The sequence below is a fragment of the Dermacentor andersoni genome, chromosome 1, assembly GCF_023375885.2.
Source record: "Dermacentor andersoni chromosome 1, qqDerAnde1_hic_scaffold, whole genome shotgun sequence".
Taxonomy (NCBI): domain Eukaryota; kingdom Metazoa; phylum Arthropoda; class Arachnida; order Ixodida; family Ixodidae; genus Dermacentor; species Dermacentor andersoni.
Window position 1 is genome coordinate 45692872 of NC_092814.1, and position 20184 is coordinate 45713055.

The following is a 20184-nucleotide window of genomic DNA, read 5'->3' on the forward strand; positions in this document are numbered from 1 at the left end:
AGTTTGGCATGCGCTCCCGTGGTCCGTATACTTTTGCTCACGGGTGTACATACTTGGCTGCGTTTCAAAGAAAGCTTCGCTGTAATAGGCTGTCTCATTGCGTTGCAAAAATCACCAAAAGCAGAACCGACGTGGTTAGGTCGTCTGGCGCACACGTCGTACCCAAGGAAAAATTGGCAGTCTTCTTGCGCGCGACCACGTGCTCTTCTAACATGGGCTGGTCAGTGGACGGTCCCCAAGCCCACCTCGTCTACAAGCAGCTGGCGTTTCTCGCGTGCTTGGAACGCGCGCGCCTCTTTTTCCGTCACGTTTCTAAGATCGACATGTCTATGGCGCAATTTTATTTTTATTGCGACGGTCACCACACGGCCGTGTTCATGCGGAACGAAGGTGATGACGTCGATCGACACAGTCGTTATCAACGCAATTCCTCAGTGAAGCAAAAAGGCAACCCGCGCAACAAACTCACCCAGGCTTGAATCGAATGCTGGCGGATTGCAGGAGGCAGATCAAGTATTCATTCATGCATCACGATTGAGATGGGCGGAAACGATTTAATGGTTTGAAACTTTCTTGTAATGTCCAAATATTAACCCTTAGGCTAATAAGTCATTAGAAAAATCATTACGTGTTCTTTTAAACGCCACCATTTGGCTTCTGCCAAAGTCTGCACACGCTTTGTCACCCCCCCCCCTTCTTTTTGTGTATCTATTCTGCCCTTACCCTACCGACCCCTCTGTGCAGAATAGCCAACCGGACACTTTCACCTGGTTAACCTCTTTATCCTTCACCTCTTTTTTTCTCTCTTCCTCTGCACACCCTTCTTTTGTAACTCTGGGGCGACTGCTACTGCCTAAATATTATTCAGACCTAGCAACACGCAGTCCGCTAGAGGTCATTTAGGCACTCAAAATGGCGGGTCAACTGGATTATCTGCGGATATATGAAACATACTGCGAGGCCGAAATTAACAACCCTCGACGCAGGTTCTCAGTGAACACACTGCCATATATACCACTCCTACTTCACGCGGCGGTTGAAGTGTGCTTTTCTATTTCACTACAACTGAAGGACAAACTCCAGGTTGTCCTCTCTACGACCATGCCCACGAAAACGTATAAGAATAAGTTTCGAGTACGCAAGGCGAGCTAAAACATCTTTCTTCACATCAAATTAAACCAGCATCCTGTGCAAGTATTTTGCGAGATGCAGATGTCGACGTAGCCATTACAGTTGCCAAAACAAGAGTATATAAACAGCTACTCTTCCACATTGCCTTCGTACGTCTAAACAAACGTATACCACAGGCTTCAGAAGGCCGATGTGCCATGGATTAGTTTAAGAGCGCCAGTAAAAAAACATGGCAAGCCACTTAATATGGATCTGTTCACTCCACATGGACGTCAGCGTGAGACACTATGGGAACACACACATTGCGCACACGGTTATGCCACAAACCAGTACTACAGTCCGACGCGTGTTCTACAAGCTGCAGTAGCTGCCTTTAAATAGAGATGAACCCACACAAACAAGCAGGAAAAGTACGCGGGCTAACAAGCAAATGGACGAAAATCATTAACACGAATCACGACTTGTGTTCATCAGCGCCAGCTAGTAGCTTTAAGTATACACTTCTTTGCAAGTACAAGCAGTAGTAGCTTCGCAAAAACGAACTTCCCACATATGGAGCAACTTTGTTGTCTAAAACAAAAGGACTACACGATTCGGAAAGCTCGAAACTGACCACAATGTGGCAGGCTTCCTCCTGATGCCAACAACGCTGCGATGTCGGCGACTCCGGCCCCTCGAGTCTGCGAAGGGCCGTCTTGGCAGTGAACGCGCCCTCACTAGGTCAGTCGGGAAGTCGCAGCTGCCAGTCAACTAACTGCCCAGGGAAGATATGAGCCGCAGCAGTTCGGCCTCGCGAACCAAAGCTGCAGTACCACATCTGCCGGTCATTCGCCAGAAACACGCATGGTGAGCCCCGGATAAAGGTCACACCAAGGTCATGCGAGTTGCAAGTTTCCGTTGGCGAACAAAAGTATCCGTCAGCGATACGGGCGCAAGCAAACAAGGCAGCGAACATCTCGGTACCGCGATGCAGGAACGTCAGAGAGAACAGCACTGAAGAGGTTGCGATAAGCGTTCCCCTCCCGTAAGCACGATTGCGCGCGTTGACTCACAGCAGCCTTTACGAGTCGGCGACACTTATCAAACTGTGCCGGAGGATCGCACGGCTACCACGTGCCGAGCCTCCGGTGTACTGCGCGATAAGCCCGGCTAGGCCGCACCAAGAAGCGAGGTTCGTCGTCACTCCCCAGAATTGCGCGCAGGCATTTCCCGACCATCATGACTCGCGGCTACTTCCGGACGCAGGAGGAAAAACGGCTCGCGCGTTCTGGCGTCTTTGTTTCCCTTGCTTGCGATTCGCGGCGCGCACGGCAACCATAGCCGGAACAGCCACTTGCTTGGTGCCGGTACAGCAGCTCGAGAAAAAAAAAAAAGAGGGAAAGGGGCGGCGTACTCTTCGAATAGCGAAAATGAATCGGCCAGCCGCAGATGCGTCTGCTACGACAATCAAATGTCCCGTGCATTTTCGCACGCAGACCGAACATATGGACCGAACACTGCGGGCGTGCTCTACCCAAGCGACTTGTATCAATCTGGGGCACTGCCATACAGTACTTCAATACGCGGAATCCACTGCCGTATCAGCGTAGAATGGCCACGCGACCTCAAACTGCGTCTAACGCCCCGCTCTGCTCACTCAAAAACACAAATTTACTTAATCGTAATACACGTGAAACCGACAGACGTCAATATTAGAGAGTTCAGACTATAATATAAGCGACACGATCAGTACGCACCGAAGGGCGATTGAGATCTGTACTTAGCAGGCTGACATTCGACAGCACACAGTTGGGTTGGGCAGAACAGTAGAGCAATCCTGCAGGCGCATTTCTACCGTGGACAGCACAGGCATGCGTAACACACTGTCTCCCCCACATCGCTTGGCAGCTTCGACGCCTCACGCTTACAGGGCAACTCCGACGTTTCTTTTTTTTTTTTTAAGCCATATTAGGATATTGTCACTTTCAAATGGTATTGACAGTCCTGTCACCGGTAGGGTGGTTCAATTTACTCAGAAATCAATAATTTTAAATAACCAATAAACGAGATACCGAAACCGAGACGGGTAGCTGATTCGTGTGACCTCACGATGAGTCGACGACGTCAGATCCTACACTCCCATAATGTTAACACGCAGAACGAGTGCTAAACACGCAGTACACGTGGCGCTAACGCCAAAGAAGCGAATGATTATGTCTCCCGACGACACAGGGAGCTTTTACAGAGTTTTCGAACTAGACAGCCGCGATTTAAGCGACAGTGGCGGTGTAGAGGGTGGCCAGTAAAAAGTCACCGAGTGCGGAACAAAACCAGTCTTTGAAATTCATTTTCAGAAAAACTAGATGACCTGCACCCATATAGTTTGGCACAGATGTGGCCGCAAGTCATTTAGCTTTCCAGAAAACGAACTTTAACTATTGGTTGCGTGTTCCCGACTCATGCCCACGAAAGTATGACATTTTACTGGCCACCCTATGCATATGACGTCAGAGACTACACCGCCACTTCGCCCGAAGACGACAAAGCTGGCTTTCTTTTTTTTTTTTAAACTATACAACAGTAGACAGTCATCGCTTTGACAGACGTGATAACCGGTGCTTCTTTCTGTTCGTCTTGCCGCGGCACGATGCGGTGAGCTTGAGCACGTCAACTGCCTCGCGCAGTGGCGGCGGGTTAAAAGCGAACGGCGATCCTTCAGCGCTCATATCGTCGCAGAGCGGTTTGCAAAACGTCCGAATAAACAGTGTGTTTTTCAGCTTACTGCGGGTGCCCACGAAATACAAAAAAAAAAAAATACAAGAACACCAAGTGATGCGTGCTCGTTTGCGCGTCGTGATGGCACTGCTCCCAAGCGTTCCGCGCACAAACGAACATAGCATTTAGCCGGGCGTGCTGCGTCTGCTTATCGCTGTCATGCACCGCCGCGAGGGAAGCACATCGCTGGCGCAAATCGCACAGCCAACGCCTTCGATCGCACAGCCAACGCCTTCGACACTGCCCTGTCGCCTTTTAAGCGGCAGCACGCCCTGCTAGATGCTATATTCGTTTGTACAAGGACAGTTTGCGACGCTGCAATCATGGCGCGCAAGCGGGTAAGTCACGTGGTATTTCTTTTATTTCGCGGGCATCCGCAGTAAGTTGAAAAACACTAATACTTAATATATAGATAGAAAGTTAGAAACTGTCTAATTGGACGTTTTGCAAAGCGCTCTGCAACTTTCTAACGAATTTTTTTCTAGCTTTCTTTATTCATAAGTTGGTTAATTAATCTTGACTAATTTTGTAATTAAGCAAAATCAAAAATAGCGTGACGAACTACATACAAAATTGAGCAACGTGCATTTGGTAGCGTCGTCTTAGAGTGCATCGGTATATTAAACTCTGGCTAAAGTTAGCTGAAACACCCTGTATATATCTACATGCTTAAGCTGTAAATTAATATATCATATTTGTCCGCTTTAGATGCTTTAAAGGAGGCAGTTCGCAGAACTGTAGTGTTTGTTCTTGGTGGAGAGTTGCGGATTTGCAAACTTTGGGCTTTTTTTAACATACATATGTTCGTATGCTTTTTAAAAGATATCCAGGCTTTAAATCAAAATTCCGTTTCCTATAGGCGCTAGAATTTAACTTTCTCAAATGCAACAAATTTCATTGAAATTGGTCAATGGTTGTTTTTACGTAACATGTATTTGATTAGGGGGCATCATACTTGGCCCTGAGCTAAAGTTTCTTCTTACAGCAAGCTTGTTCTTCATCATGCGAATAGAACAGTCAAGAAATGTGGCAATAGCTATTACAGTGGGCAGAGTGTTTTTACTCACAAGCGTAATAACCATGGCGTTAACAAGATGGACGCAAAAAGTGTTCAACTTCCTTGTTCGTTTTGTTAATTCTGCAAGTCCAAGAACACAAATTTTACTAAGATTTGTTGTATGCTGTGTAAAACATTCAAATGCATTCCAGCCAATCAGGCGTTCAGAGACGGCTCACAAAATTAATACTCCTCAAAGGAGCTGGAAGGGGTAGCGGTGAAGACGCACGCAAGAAACGTGCGAGCTGTTAAGTGCCAGGTGAGCAGTAATGTAGACCACGTGACGACACACAATGAGACGTCGGCGCCGGTACTTAATTGCTCGATATTACACGCACAAATATTAACTAAAAGCAAAAAAAAAAAACTGCGTCGGCCAAGAAATATATTTTGACTAAAAACAAGGCAGTGAAGACTTACACATTTGCGTGACACCACATGGGACGACATCCTGTTCCATCGCGACGCGTCGACTCGCGTAATAACTTCGAGACTTCTTGTTTAATTGATAAAACCACGCTTGCTTCAATCACACCCAGACATTGCAGCAAACGGCGCCAGTGAACACGAGGTTGACAAGCAAGGAGACCGAGACGATCACCAGGCCCAGGGAATCGTCTCCGCCTCCTTCCTATACGTTTTGATATTTAGGAACGATCTTTCAAACGGCACCATAATCACGAGACATTGCGGAAGACGGTAGACAACAGCCGACGCTGGTGCTACAATGAAGAGCTACAACGTTATCGGGTCAAGCCAGCTATACACAACGTGGGCTCCATCAGCAAAAACAACGGTCTTGCAGCCAGAGCGTGCCGACCGCAGCAGCGGCAAGAGTGCCATGGCCTGTCAACGATGATGGAAGCGAGACAATCGGACAGAGGGCCATGGAGTGCATCGAAGAACCAAGGGCGCACGTCGGCCGTTCCTCCCGCTTTTGGTAAAAAAAGCATTGCGAATAGGTAAAAAAAAAAAGGCGCGCCACGCCGACATGACGCAACCCAGAGGCACAGCCTGTTCAAGGACAACCACTCGTGCACCCCCCCTCTCTCTCTTTCCAAGTTGGCATGTAGGCCAAGCGAGGAAACGGCTAAACGAATGTCTGTAGAGCTTGCTGAACACACAACATACAGCGGGTCAGCGCCAAAATGCCGAGGTCAGGATAGGCCATGACGCTGACCCTTTGTATCTAAGAGTATGCACACTAGATTCATGCCGTTGCACGCATTCGAAATACCAACGCCAGCTGGGCGATGCGAGTGCCAAATCTTCAAAAACGACGACCGCTTGCTACTCACACGGCCTTGAAAAAGTGGCAGACGTGAATACATGCAGTTCGCTTTAAAGGCTGCAATAGTGTAGGCTGGCAAGCCTCGGCAGAGCCACAGTTCGGGAACGCATCCAGTGTTCAACCGGGGCTCGGCTGAGGGTCACCTCAATTGAATAAGGAAGACAGCACACCTTTGGCGTCCTCCTGGGGCGCTGGTTCCGAAGTGGGCTCGGGTTTGTTGCGCCCGCGTCGGGGGCTACTCGCCGACGAGGTTGTAGCTGGGCAAGAACTCTGACTGGACGCCGGGCTGACGTGATACCGACTTCGAGTCACACAATGGCTCTGGAAAAACGGGGGAGGGGGGATAAAACAGACGATTGCACAGAAGTGCCAACTAGTAAAATTACATTATCCTACAGAAGACGGGAGAATGTTTTGCTCGGCAGCTTCTGCTAACGTAAACAAGCTATGACCTTACCCGTGCACTTCAGCTTAATGGGTTAGTACTATTCCTCCTTTTTGAGTAGACAAACCACACGTCGGACACTTCACCGAGAAACGCGCAAAACGCACACACACACACAAAGTACTTTCTGTTAATGCTTGGAAAATCCGCAAGCAGCCGGATTCATTCTACAAATCCACACACTGGCAAAAGTCAAATGTCTGCAAAAACGCGAAAAGTGCCCCTTGCCGGCATTTTTACGTCTGCAGTGAAATACACAAAGGAGTCATCAAAGAGGCTAGTCAAAGCCGCTAATTTATTTCACTTGAAAAGGCATCGACGGACGCCCTCCCTCTGCGCGCGCTCTCTGCGTTTAGCAGGGCCCGCGCTCTTGCACGGAAGCCCGCAAGGAGCCCCACGCGGGTAAAACAACAAACGAGCTTTCTGGGCTGAAAAAAGGGAGACGCAGCCGCCGGGCGGGTTACGAAAGAGGATCCAAGATGGATGCGTCAAGGAGGGCGGCCATTACTGCGAGCGGGAAGGCCAGCAAGAAAGCTGCGCGCACCGAACGTGACCCCGTTTCTCGAAAAGCGAGCTGCGCCGAATATGGAGTGTGGGAGCGGCGCAAAACCAGTTTGGCGCGAAGACCATCGAGGACGGTCCTTTGTTCGTCGGCCAACACCCTCACCGCGCTTGGCCTAACACTTCCGAGCAAGGTAACCCTTTCACGTGATACCACAACCACCACATCAGGTGTTGACCCACGCGCTATGGGCCATCACTGACCATGATTTTCTTCGGAAGTGCCATTTTCTTTTCCTTTTAAATTACATCGCACAAAACGCTTGATTTCCTCCCATCGCAACATGCCTCTACTAAATTCTCTTTTCGTTTGAACCTTTCCTTTACGTGAAATAATCCAGGAAGTTGGGTGCCACGGCACCTTCGTGGCACTTGCAAGTAACAAATACCGCTGACTTGCGAAAGCAGCCTCACAAGCGACAGCTCAGAGCTTTGAGATGGAGGAGCGGCCCACGAAGGCGAGGTGGAATTCACTGTTCGATTTATATCAAGCATTTAAACGCGCGCCTCTTTGCGGACAAGAGTTTAGTTACATCGACGCCTTGAAACATAGCCTTCATACGGAATTGTACAGCGCACTAAATTTTCATATTATAAGCCTCACAACGGACCACACACCAATTTCGCATAGCAGATACTGGCGCAGTTCCCTTGTGTTCAGGTGACAGCACACTAGTACGTTTCCTGGTGAGACGATGATGCGTTGAAGGCTTTTACGCACACGTTGCGACCTACCATGCGTGATCAATACCCTGCGGTGATTCCCTCAAGGCACGTTATCCATGAGCGAGAATAACTTCCTGTGCTCGGCCCCAGTGAACCTATATGGTGCCGCGTGTTTGACTTCATATCAAACCGCTGTTGACTTAAGCGTACAGCCAGCATGATCCAGCTTAACTCGTTGAGCAGCATCACACCGCTAAGCTTATCTGAGACCTTGAACAGTAAATGACAACGCGTGAACCAAGACTGCTTGCAGATATTTGAAACATCGTGCCCATGGTGGTCGGCTAAGGGTCGGGACGCACGAGGCATGTTCCCGGAGGCTGGACGCAGAACCAGTTTGGGACAACCAGTTTCGGCGCCTTCCGGCTGGGGAGTCAACGACCCGCGCGCGTCGGGTGCCAGTCTTCGCGGAGAAATCAGGCCGATATACGCGAGGCGACACAGGTTGGCGCACGCCATTCAGCACGGCAGCAGCCATGCGCGCACCGCAGAGTCAGAAATATCTGAGCATCTTGGCCCGGAACCAGGAGACTGGGGCCGTCAAGGCCGGGTCGTCAACCTCCGGACAACGGTGAAAAGCGAGACTGGCGCTATCACGACCGCACAGACAGCCACACCACGAGCGCTGACCTTCACAACAAATGGCCGCTCGCCACAGGAAAACGTTGGCCAACACTTTTAGCGCGGTCGAAGAGGTCCAGGAGAGCGGGTCGAAAATAACCGGACCGGGGCTTCGGCAGACGCGAGCCAGGCGCACTTCCCACGTCAGCGGCGAATGCTAAACAAGCGCTTGCGAAAGCACGCACACACTGCGCGGCGACTTTGGACGTGCTCCCACTTCCGATCGCGCTCACTTGAACCAAACAAAAGCGACTGCAGACGTCAAGGGCAAACCAAGGTCAACTCGCAAATGCTGTCGGCGCCGGATAATCCGGTATCCGAGAGCAAGTACCCAAACACCAAGTGACATTTTTTGAAGTACTTGCGGACACGCCTCGGAATAGGAGGGATCAGCAAGTTCCGAAGAGCACCGACAACTGAGACCGCGAATGTGCTTGTCGCTAGATACAGCTTCCGTTACAAGCAGATTATCCGAGATAACAAGTACCAATTAAAACGCAAGAAAAGCATCTATCTATAAATAGGCGCTAAGATTAATACTACGGGTCCATATTGGGTCTACGGGTCCACTATGTGGTAGTAGTCTTTCGCTACGCGGCAAAGGAATAAACTCGACAAATTATCACCATGCAAGCAAGACATACGGAAAATGCGTGGATGGGGAGTTTTGACTACAATGTACATGCAGATATTTTTTGCCGTAAATAAGAGCCAATAATCGGGAGCTTCAGAAATTTCATCCTTATTATCTTGCTGAAAGTACCTTGTTTTAAAGCTGCACGGTTGTCTAGAAGCCTCTATCTTTAGATGCACAAAATAATCGCACAGCAACGCCGTCAGTCCAGATAAGTTTGAACCAAAATGAAAAATCAAACAAGTGAGCGATTCCAAGGCGAGACCAAGGTCGCAGTCCTACGCTGTATCCTGCCTCGTAGGCAAAAACAGGAAAGGGAGCGGACGGGGAGAGAAAAAAAGCCCGAGCCAAGTAGTGGTGCAATACCGCGCCCTCGGGAAATCGCGGGCGGTTCTAAGTTTTCCTAGCGCAACTATTGCTGCTTTGTTGCAGCTTCTCGGGTCAAGTCGCGTCAAGACCGACCTCTTCGCATGCAAATGATCAATCAAGGTAGGCACATAAAGGGCCGAAATGCGAAACAAAGACCGTGCCCGGTCTTTGCGTGAGTAATCAGTATTCTCTCATAACAGATTTCAACGCGATGACGACGCGTTTAAGATATGTCCAGTTCTACGCGAACTCCAAATGCACGGGTAAACAATGCCGCAATGCGATCAGTGCCGGGAGACACACACACAACGTGCGCACACACATGAGCACGAACGAGAAACGAGGTGAAGCAGACACCTCGTGTTCGAGGCGCACAAAGAGGCTACTCCGTAGAGGGTGGACACCGGCGCGCACATCCGCTGCGATCAGCCGGTGCAGAGCTGCGCCGCACCTGAGCTTGCTCAGCGAGTCCGATTGCACGCAGAGCCCGATTAGACCAGCGAAAGCAGACCAGTCGGCAGAGCGGATTTCTCTACACACAAAGGAGACGAGCCTCGCAGATGACCGTGCCAAGGGATCCGGACGGCGCTTTCACGACATCCACGGGCACTCACACGCACACACTTGATCACAGGGCCACAGCACACAAGATCGTCGCCAACAGAGACAAAAAAGGGAGGGACAAGGAGGCTTTCACTTACGACTTTGTGCGGGCTGTTGAGCGTGCACGTTCTGCGGCGAGGCGTAATCCCGACGTTCTCTCCCTTCAGAATGGACTCGACTACTGCAAAGAAGAGCAGAGCGGGGGTCACGGGCGAACTGCGCACGCGCGGGGGCCGTCTCCTCAACGGCGAGAGAGGGACGCGCCCCACGTGACGCGCCGCGGCGGCGGCTGCCTGGCGCTCGCCTACGACGACGCTCGACCTGGCGGCGCTGGCGCCGCGCTTCGCCACATGTTCCCAATCGCATGGCTCGCGCAACATTGGCGCCGACAAAAACAAACGCGGCCGCAGGGCAAGTACCCTACATCCTTCAACGCCGCCCGCTAGTACTACTATTACCGCGTACGAAAGATTCCAGCCTTACCGATTCCCCCGTAATGCGCAGGCAGTACCGATAATAGACAATACAAATGCCAAACAGCTTCCGCCTCGGAGCTGTCGCAAACTAGGCGTCAGCTGCGAGCTCCATTGCTCAGACGTACTAACGCCAGAAATCGAATGATTTGTGTTTAATTGTTTAAAAGCCGTAGCGAATTTTGTTTAATACCTAGCAGCGAAAAATAACCTTCGAAAATATCCACGTCCTGCGAGACATGCCTATTCCTTACTTCAAAGGCAAGCTGTAAATAATACTTGCAAATTTTTTTTATCCCTCTTTAGTATGCATTTCTCGGTACTCTTGTCACGACTATAACAAGCACATTTGCAGCATACTCATGTCGCTACTAGGCTTGCTGGGTATACGTACAAAATGGTGAATGTGTCATTTGTAATGCGCAACGGATTCGGATAAGGGTTTGCTTGCGCGGCAAGAGCGCACGATTCCATCGTAATAGAATGGAAAGCTTATTTCAGTTGAGGGGGCAGCTTCCACAGGTATTGCTGGAACAAATGCTTAAATATATAATGAGCGGCCACGACTATACGGCATCATGAGCATAATTTTGCACGTTATTGATCAAAGCTCTCTGAAAGAACTTTCCTCATATTATTGATCAAAGCTCTCTGAAAGATTTTTCCTCATATCATGCCCCCTCTTTGGTAGCAGCTAGAGGACAGCACGGACCTTGTCGCCTTTCGCGAGTTATCGGACTTTGGAAGCACGGCTTACACGATTTAACAGCGCTCATGGACATTATGACGCAGAGATTCCCGACTTAGACCCGGACAATAAGGGTATTGGAAAGATCGCCTGTCTGTCGGTGAGAAATTGGTAGTTTAAACCTATCTACAAAACTGCCTCGGCACACGAAAATCAAATTACGGGACATGTGTGCACACAGCTTCGTGCGATCATCGCCCAACAGTGCCCACAGAACGGTAGCTCAGACGGACGCGCCGCTGCACAATATTGCTACGCCCACAACTCGCGAGAACAGTGGGCTTCTCAATCGAGGACCTAAATGTACGACATCCTGTGGTACGCGGAACAACGAACACAGTTTTTCTTAAGAGATGCGTCATAAGCGTTTGAAATGTGAAGGTTGTGTCGCGATGGACGCGTTTTCCCTCTGTCGCCCACGGCTCCCGCGTCCTGGTCACGTGAGCTTCGTTACTCATGTAACCACCCGCATTTGGCGCAACAAAGCGGCGTCGCTGCCGATGCACTGAGCGCAGCCGGAAAAACACCGCAGAGCAATCAACCGCAACGACCTGGCTGAAGGAACGGGAAGTCGACGCGCGGAGCTGGCTGTGCACGCGCCAAAGGGAAGGCATGTGGACGAGGAAAGCCTTCGCTACACTTTGGCCAGCTTTATGCGCGTCGCTCCAAGCTGTGCTCGGCAGCCGCAATGAGCCTGCTGCAAATGTTGGTTTTGAAAAACCAATAAATGAACAACGGCCTGGTTGCGCGGCGGCAAAATCACCCAACCACAGGGCTGCCGTCACTGCCACCAAAGTGATGTTGAATCCGGGCCTCGCACCACCTTCGCACATTGACGCAACCGCCTTTGAAGAAAACGAAAAAAAAAATTATGGTGTTTTACGTGCCAAAACCACAACTTCTGATTATGAGGCACACCGTAGTGTGGTACTCCGGAAATTTCGACCACCTGGGGTTCTTTAACGTGCACCTAAATCTAAGTACACGGGTGTTTTCGCATTTCGCCCCCATCGAAATGCGACCGCCGTGGCCGGGATTCGATCCCGCGACCTTTTGAAGAAATCGACAAAGCGAGAGCAAGCTCTTAACCACCGCAAGCGTCCGCCCGTCCTATCAAATTGGTCGCCTGTTATGGGTGTTAAAGCTTATCGTGCGCACTGATGCATCAGCACACTCAGCCTCACTGACGCGAATGGAACGGAAAGGGAGCGCGTGTGCGTAGTACATGTGGAGAATAACATCTGTACAGTAACGGCGACGGGCGCAGCACAAGTTAGCCATATCCGTAACGCTCCAGCCAAACACTGCGATTAATAAAAGTTCGCATGGCCAATTCGGAGCGCGAACTGCACGAGAAGAGACACAGCGCCGATGGGCAACTGAATTATTGGTGTTACAAACAAAGAGCACACAAAGAAATCTGCCACGTGTTAAGTCGCATTTAGAAAAACCACTTCAGTATCATGAAACGCAGTTTTTACCCTTTCAAATAAACCTTCATTTGCCAGTCAGCCCTGTGTCTTGTTTCTTATCGTGCCTTCGCTTTTGTCCTAGTCGCTCGCGCTCCGAATTAGCCAAGCTTCCATAACAACTCGCCCATTTTTCGCTTCTGATTAATAAAGGTTACCGTTGTAAAAAACTGCGGACTAACTAACAAACTAGTATTCTAACCTGAACGTAGATCTCTAGACACACGCGCTGTTACGCATTTCTCATCCATCCGAACGCGGCCGCCGCAGCCCACAGCCCCTGAGCCTCCGGGAACAGCGTTAAAAATCAGTCCTACCAGTAATGCTTATTTCGACCTTCACGGCGCTGTGACACGGCCTCATTTAACCTTATCGTATGTTTACATCTGACGTGCCCGCTTACCGCGAAGACTCCATGTCGGCAGCCATGCATGGTGATTTGCACAAGGATCAACACACCCTGCCCACAACGGTTCGGTCTTATGTCCCGGATACCTCGGTGGCCGTCGCTTGCAGACGACACACCGGTACATAGACGCCTCGTGCGCGCTCTCAGCTCGGCGTGTATGTTTACCCCGACGGAGCGTGCTTGGCGGGCAATACCGGAGCATGACGGATAACTAAGCAGGAGGCGGACGTGGTCCAGATTTAGCGACCAGTTCAGCGCACAACCGACCCACGCCGTCTGCGTGGGTAGCAGAAAAAGCAGGCAGCTAATCGGCGCACGGGCCCGGCAATCTAACCTTGTCAGCCGGCTGGCTTACCGAGCACATCTGGCACCGCGGGCGTTGCCCGACCGCCACGGATGACCCGAACTCTGGTCCGCTCCAAGTGGACTAAGCAGCGATAAGAGCGATATGCTGTCCTCCTGCCTCTAGCGTGGGGAGGGTCTGGCGCGGACAGGAAAAAATAAGATAGCACTGACATGCTTCATTTATGCCTCGAGGAGCACACACGACACGACGAGATGCCATGAACCTGGTGCCGCAAGCATGGCGCAGCCAACACGAGAAAGATGTCTTGCCTGTCCAAGCAAGTCGCTCACAGTGCACAGACTCCTATTTTGTGACACAGACGCTGCGGATTTTTTCCAGGGCTGCGCGCGCAGATGAGACACCGCCGCACAAGGGTGGCGAGGAAAAAGTTGCGCTTCAGAACGGAACATAGGGCGAGCCGTTGCCAGTCCCGTTCCCCCACAGCATCACTGTCCGCGAACCCCTTCCCACGATGTGATCACACAGACAACGCAAAACTCGTTTTCTTTTCGGCCGCCGCGCAAGCAGGTGAGCCGGAAGAGTGCGCCGAGACGTCAGCCGAAGCAAAAAACCGCCAGAGCAGGAGAGAAGAGGTAGTGGAGCCCTCCTCACGCAGACCAAAGAAAGAAAAGCTCTCCATTACAGCCCCGAATTTCTCCGGCCAACACTCCAAGGGGGGTGGCCATAGGGACAAAGCGCGAAGGAGAGAAGGAAAGCACCACCAAGACCTCTCAACGAGAAAAACCTGCTCGGTATGGAACAGTCAGCCGTCGCGAAGGGGCAGCTTGGAGACGATGCCGCTCTCCAAGCAGCGAGCGAGCGCACTGCCATACTTATCTATACATTTTTCTCCGAGTTTTCTGCGCGCACAACTGCCACTGTGGCGGCCGCGCTCTCACTCGCCTCCCTCTGTTTAGGCGCCCCCCGCCGCCCTTCCCCACCGATACTTGTTCTCTCTCTCTCTCTCTCTCTTTTTTTTTTTTTTTAACGGCTTGCCTTCCGCCGTCCCATTTCGTCTTTCATGTCGTCATCATTCGCGTTGCTGGCTTTTGCTTGTTTTGAATGGGCGCCGCTCCCCGCTCGCTCGTGCTGCAGCGCAGGAAATAGCTGGAAGCACTCGCCCTTTGCGCCTCCGTCACCACTCCTCCTATGTCAGTTCTTTCCCGGCTCTCAGGAATGTGTAAGAGGGTAAATGAAAAAAGGAAAACACCCACCCCTCCCTCCCCAGCGTCGGCTCCCCGAAGGATTAAAGCGCTCCACCAAGCCCCCCCCCCCCCCCCCCGTCTTTTTGCGACCCCTCTGCCGTCAACCAACCCCGCTGACAGGAAGCAAACAAAACCAAATTTCGATACGCAGGCCACGTTCTCGCGTGCAGCCGAATGAATAGATAAAATGAGAGAAAACCTTCCAAACTATTCGCCATCATCGAGAGGTACCAACACCGGGCAGGAATGCAGAGCGGAGGGGGTCGAAGACATCTTGTCTACATATTTACATTGGCCCGTCCTTTCTCCTCCGCTTCTCGTTGAGTGCGCGTTTCGCGCCCGACGTACGGTTCCCCGCCCCGTGTCGATCCGCCCGGCGAGAGTGCAGGGCGCGGCAGCGAAACTGAAAGCAGTGGGCCGCGCGGCAGTGGCGACAAAGGTCACCTCAAGGTCAAACACGACGCAAGGAAGGAGGCACTGCAGCTCTAAATGGAGTCAGAAAAGTAAAATCCCTTCTTTTAACAATATGTGCTTCCCGCGGCTAGACAGGGTGGACTGCGGACAAAAAAGTCCACAAACCTTACGACGTGGCAGAGCCTTCGTTCAAGTAGGCCGTTATTTTCCTGATACTCCGGAAATATTGGTGGGGAATTACGCACTGCTTTGTGCGAGCAGCTCGATTAGTTTATACGCGCTCTGGCAGTCACATTGTGACCACCCGAGTCCACACCGCTCGGTTGAAAAGGCAACAAACAAAGGACGTATTTTTAAACGATAACCTTCGCCGATACTATCACTTTCTCGTGACGTTTGTTTTTTGGGCGTTTGCTGGGACAGCTGCGGTGCAGTACCGTGCCTCCTGTGCCTAAATCTGGTCTGCTGTTAGAGCTCTGTGTTGTTGGTTTGCGATCAAAAAATTGTGCTATTACATATATATGATCATCAAAAGTCGAAGCTATTATTTTGCATGCTATAAACAAGTACTGTACTCCTGTTATGGAGTTTATCTTAGATCACGGAATGGTGCAAGGAATTGTTTTTCTCTTTACGGCGCTCTCACCGTACGCTCCTGTTCAACGTATGTACCGTCCTTTTAGAACTTTGGCTTCTGGAAAGCGGCAAGAAGCAGCGGAGGGACGGTATAGGTACGTCACTTTCGCAAGTGGGAGAATTATGCTGCGTCCACAAATATGTACTGTCACTGGTGCAACTATAACGACAGTTTCCAGTTTAAATAAATAGTGATAACAGCGCCGCAGTTCCACTGTGAAACGGCCGCAGCAGCACACGACGCTTGCCACCGGCGTATGATCACACCGCCACGTTTGCAGTCATGAAGCGGAGTTGCGTTGAACGGCACAAGGCACGCCTACATCTAGCCACCGTAACTGGGCTAGTTGGTTCAACATGTCTTGCGACAATAAGCAGTGCAGAAAACTAACAGGAGGAACACACGCCTCCGTACACACCACTTTGTGGTGTTTCACCGTCTCACGTAAATTGACCCCGGCCGTCCCATGCGTTTTACATGCTCGAGAACGATTGAGGTGCTCCAGATGTGCACTGCGAGTGGGCTTACGCGCCGTGATGTACGCCACGTGGTTAGCCGCGTCAACGGAATAAGAATTCCAGGTTGACGCCCCCCACAACAAGCGGCGCATCGGCGAGCGACCCCACTTCACCCACGTGGCGGCGGCCGACGTGCCTTACACCGCCACTCGGACAGAGCGCTGACGCGACCTTCTTGGAACCGCGATACTGGGCTGCCAAGAGAATGAAGCAACGTGAAACGTCCGAAAGCCTGAGGATGAACGACTCTGGGCTGGTCGGCGGCCGAAAAACGAAGACGGCGCGAGCCTTCATTACGTACGGGCGCTGTCGCAAACGCGTAACGTGCAGGCACGACCTCGAGAGCGAAAGCGGGCGCAACCACCGCTTCCCGCGTCACGCAACGCTAGCTCTTCAGGCAATGCGAGGGGGGGGGGGGGGGGCGACGACGACGAATGCGCACGCACTCCCGCCAAGATAGCGCAGCGCTCGGCGACTGCCAAGCAGGAAGTGTGCCTGCCCTCTTGAGCGTCGCCCCTGCTGCCGGCGATTGTACACGCTTTCGCAGGCTGCAAGCTTGCCGCGCGTCCGGCTACACTGGTATGGCGCTATGGGAGTCTGTTCCGAGGAGCGCTGTATATGAAATACTAAACGGTGGACCTTTAGAGACTATGCAGAAAGCAGCAGCTAACTGCTGCTTGGCGATCCACTTGGCTCATAAGAGAGACAAATCTCTGAGGGAATAACGGCACGCCTGAAGCTTTCAGTGCTCTTTGGCTTACGAGTACTACACCGCGTGTCTCAGCGGCGATTGTCTCTTCAGAAAAAAAAAAAAAAGTTATATAATGCAAAGGAGCGGACAAAACGAAAATCACTTATGGATATTTCGGCAAACCAATTAATTATAAATCGCCCATTTTTATTAGTGTATGGGCACCAATGCTAATCGGACAGCTGGGGTGCGATCGGAGATGGTTGTTCGGCGCGTTCGTTCGGTTACCGGCGCGCGCGATTGGCCTACTCCGCGCCGACGTCGCCAGCCGCGGGGCGCGGCCACGTTTCTGGTGACGTCAAAATAACGACACGCTCCTGTCAATCATCCTCCCACCGAGCATTTCGTCTGCTAGGCGCCAAACCCAACGGGAGCTGGGAAGTTTGGAGCGATCATACGGCTTCGCATGGCGCGTCTGGTGGATTGGATTGGATCCAACCGGCGGCTGCGGCATGGCACGTTTGGATCCAATCCATAGTTTAATTCGAGAAAATGGCGCTTCCGTTGGGAACTTAGGTTGTTGCACTGGCGTTTTTTAGAGGAAGGAGGAGAGCAGGTGGCGGTGCGAAACGCGTTTGAAGAAATGGCGGAAAGTGAATTCCGGCGTCGTTTTTGTTTCTCGAAACAAATAATTCGTTGGTTGTACAGCGAAATAGACCCCATCATCGGTGTCAGTGAGTCACTGGAATGTTGTCGCTGCCTCTTGAAAAGTGCGCCACTCTTCCCATCGTTTATTTTTCTTTTTTCTTCTCGCTGTGCGCGACACCACCTAGGGACGACGCAAAGAAACTAATAAATTGCAGTAGTCGCACGTACTACTATTTGAAAACGTGTTTGGGCTTGAGAAGAAAAAGTACATTTTTTTAGATAAAGATTTCATTCATTTGGAAGACGAGAAACATTTCGTTTTGTAGTATGCTGTCTGCAAGCAGACGACAATCGACGGAAGTAAACTTCCGGGGAGGTCACCGCTTCCTGATTGGCTGCTCTCTCCGCCCCGTTGTCACAAATTTTGCATACTGCCACTTAGTGATGTTGCAGCAACTGAACAGAACGCGTATCGAACAGAATATCTCCGATCGCACCCCTGTAGCTAATGGCGAGCTTACACACATCGGCTTTTTTTTCAAACAGATCAAAAACACTAACTTAAAGGGACACTAAAGATAAACACTGGATAAGTTTAGACTGACAAAGCAACTACAGTGTTGAATAGCGGCATGTGCATGCCGCTGTTCCAATAGACAGATTAAGAAAGCTTAAGCGAAAACCTAGGAAGAGCACATAAGACGTGACTATGCTGGAATTAAGAGCCAGTATGATATACGAACACAAAATAACATTTGCCACATTGACTGTACAAAGAGCACCAATGAGTAATGCAAATATTAATGATAATACTTATAATAGTAATAAATGACTACGCAGATCCGACACCCGTGTTAACATTATAGTGAACGCGTACAGTTCACCCACTCCAGGGGCCGCAGGGCGAAAACTGCAGGGGTCTAGATCAGGGATCCGTCGACCCGTTTTTGTAACCCCCCCTCCCTTTCGCATTTCGTTGTCGTCGCCGCGGCAGGCGTAAGGCCCCCTGATTCACATAGTCGTCATTTGTCCCGTCACTACGTGGCGGATGCCGATGGATGCGGGACACCGACGCCCGCTAAGGAATGAGCGTTTTCACGCTCGTTTCTCTTCAAAAACCTGGCGAAGAAACGCTCTCTCTCTTGACAGACGCCGCCTCCCTGACGGGGAGCAAATGCCGACTGTGTGAATTAGACCCAAGGATTGCTTTGGCGGCAGGCAGGAGCGTGAGCTTGACCTTCCCAGGCTCCTTTTTTAGGCTCGTAGCTGCGCGTCGACCACTGTTTTAGCCCTGTGGCAAACTGGCTTTCACTGACCCTCTTTGGATAAAAACGAATACCACAAGAAGAATTCGGCGTTTTTCTGTATATTTTTTTTCTCTTTCGGTTGACGCTGTCAACGCTCAACCACTTAAATTGGACAAACTCCGCGGTTACTTCAATTTTAGTAAGAAAATTATGTAATCAACAGGAATGTTCCTGTTACAAATTATGGTCCTTCACAGACCATCAGGTAAACGGATTCCACAAAATTAGCAACACAATCAACATTCACTTATTAAGTTAGGATTTAACATTATCCTTATTTAATTTATGGGGCACGTACCCATTTGCTAGAAGCCTGGTTTCGAAATTCCGTTGTCTGTGGCCAAAATGTAATGCTGACCAGGTTAAACTTGTGAGCGCTGCATTTCGCCCAAGATATTTAACACACATTTCTCATGCTTATATAGGGTTAGTCGAGGATTCCTACCAAGTGGTCGTGCCAACGCTAACGCTCTTGAAATTGCAAAATCTCCCTTAAAGTAATTAAAGAATAACAAATATTCGCTAATCATACGCTTGAAGAGTAACTTTTTGCGCACAATGTCCGCTAAGGAGCATAAAGACTTGATACGCATGCAAGCAGCATTCGCGAGCCTCGTGGCTTTTACTGAAATAGGTTCATTATAATATTGACGGCACGAGCACATATGCCACCAAGAGGATGCGGCAGTCTCGTCCCAACTAAGCTTCGCACCACAAGAATTTAGGCTTCCCGCCGGCATCGTAGGATGGAGCAGCGTTATTTCTCCAACAGAAACCGATAAGCACCTTGAATGCGACACACGTCAAAATGTCACAGATGCCTGGCGTATCGTCACAAGTAATGCCGTCAAGCGAACACGTGCAGATGACAGCGCATTCTGAATACCGAGCTTTGCAAGGATTTTCTGCCTTTTTTTTTAATTATTATTTCGCAGTAGAACGTCGTTCACGTCATGGCCTCAGTCGTGCCACATCGTGAAGTTTTCGCTTGCTTCTACACGGCGTAATATCGGCTCCAAACCTTTACAGGGCGCGGGATCTGGCAAGACGCAGCTACACGAGACGTACACGCTCGAAAAGTCAACAGTATGCGCGCCTTTTGGAGACCGACAGTAGAGCGTTCCCCG

At 50.6% G+C, this 20184-nt stretch overlaps 2 protein-coding genes across 7 annotated transcripts in view; one reads left to right on the forward strand and one right to left on the reverse strand.

Moving 5' to 3' along the window:
- The window catches only part of Kdm3 (Lysine demethylase 3), a 289432-nt gene that overhangs the window by 72309 nt on the left and 196939 nt on the right, over window positions 1-20184 (reverse strand). For 3 of the 4 annotated variants that reach the window (XM_050191064.3, XM_050191061.3, XM_050191060.3), the window contains exons 6-7: window positions 10291-10373; window positions 6404-6554 (exon numbers count right to left, since the gene is read on the reverse strand). In XM_050191064.3, the coding sequence (XP_050047021.2) occupies window positions 6404-6554; window positions 10291-10373 (234 nt within the window). Of the gene's footprint in view, window positions 1-6403; window positions 6555-9946; window positions 10035-10290; window positions 10374-20184 lie in introns of those variants that run through there. The other variant, XM_050191067.3, reaches the window with a different exon arrangement.
- LOC140216816 (uncharacterized) overlaps window positions 1-20184 on the forward strand; it is a 126051-nt gene that overhangs the window by 43807 nt on the left and 62060 nt on the right. The gene's annotated exons all lie outside the window — the stretch shown is intronic.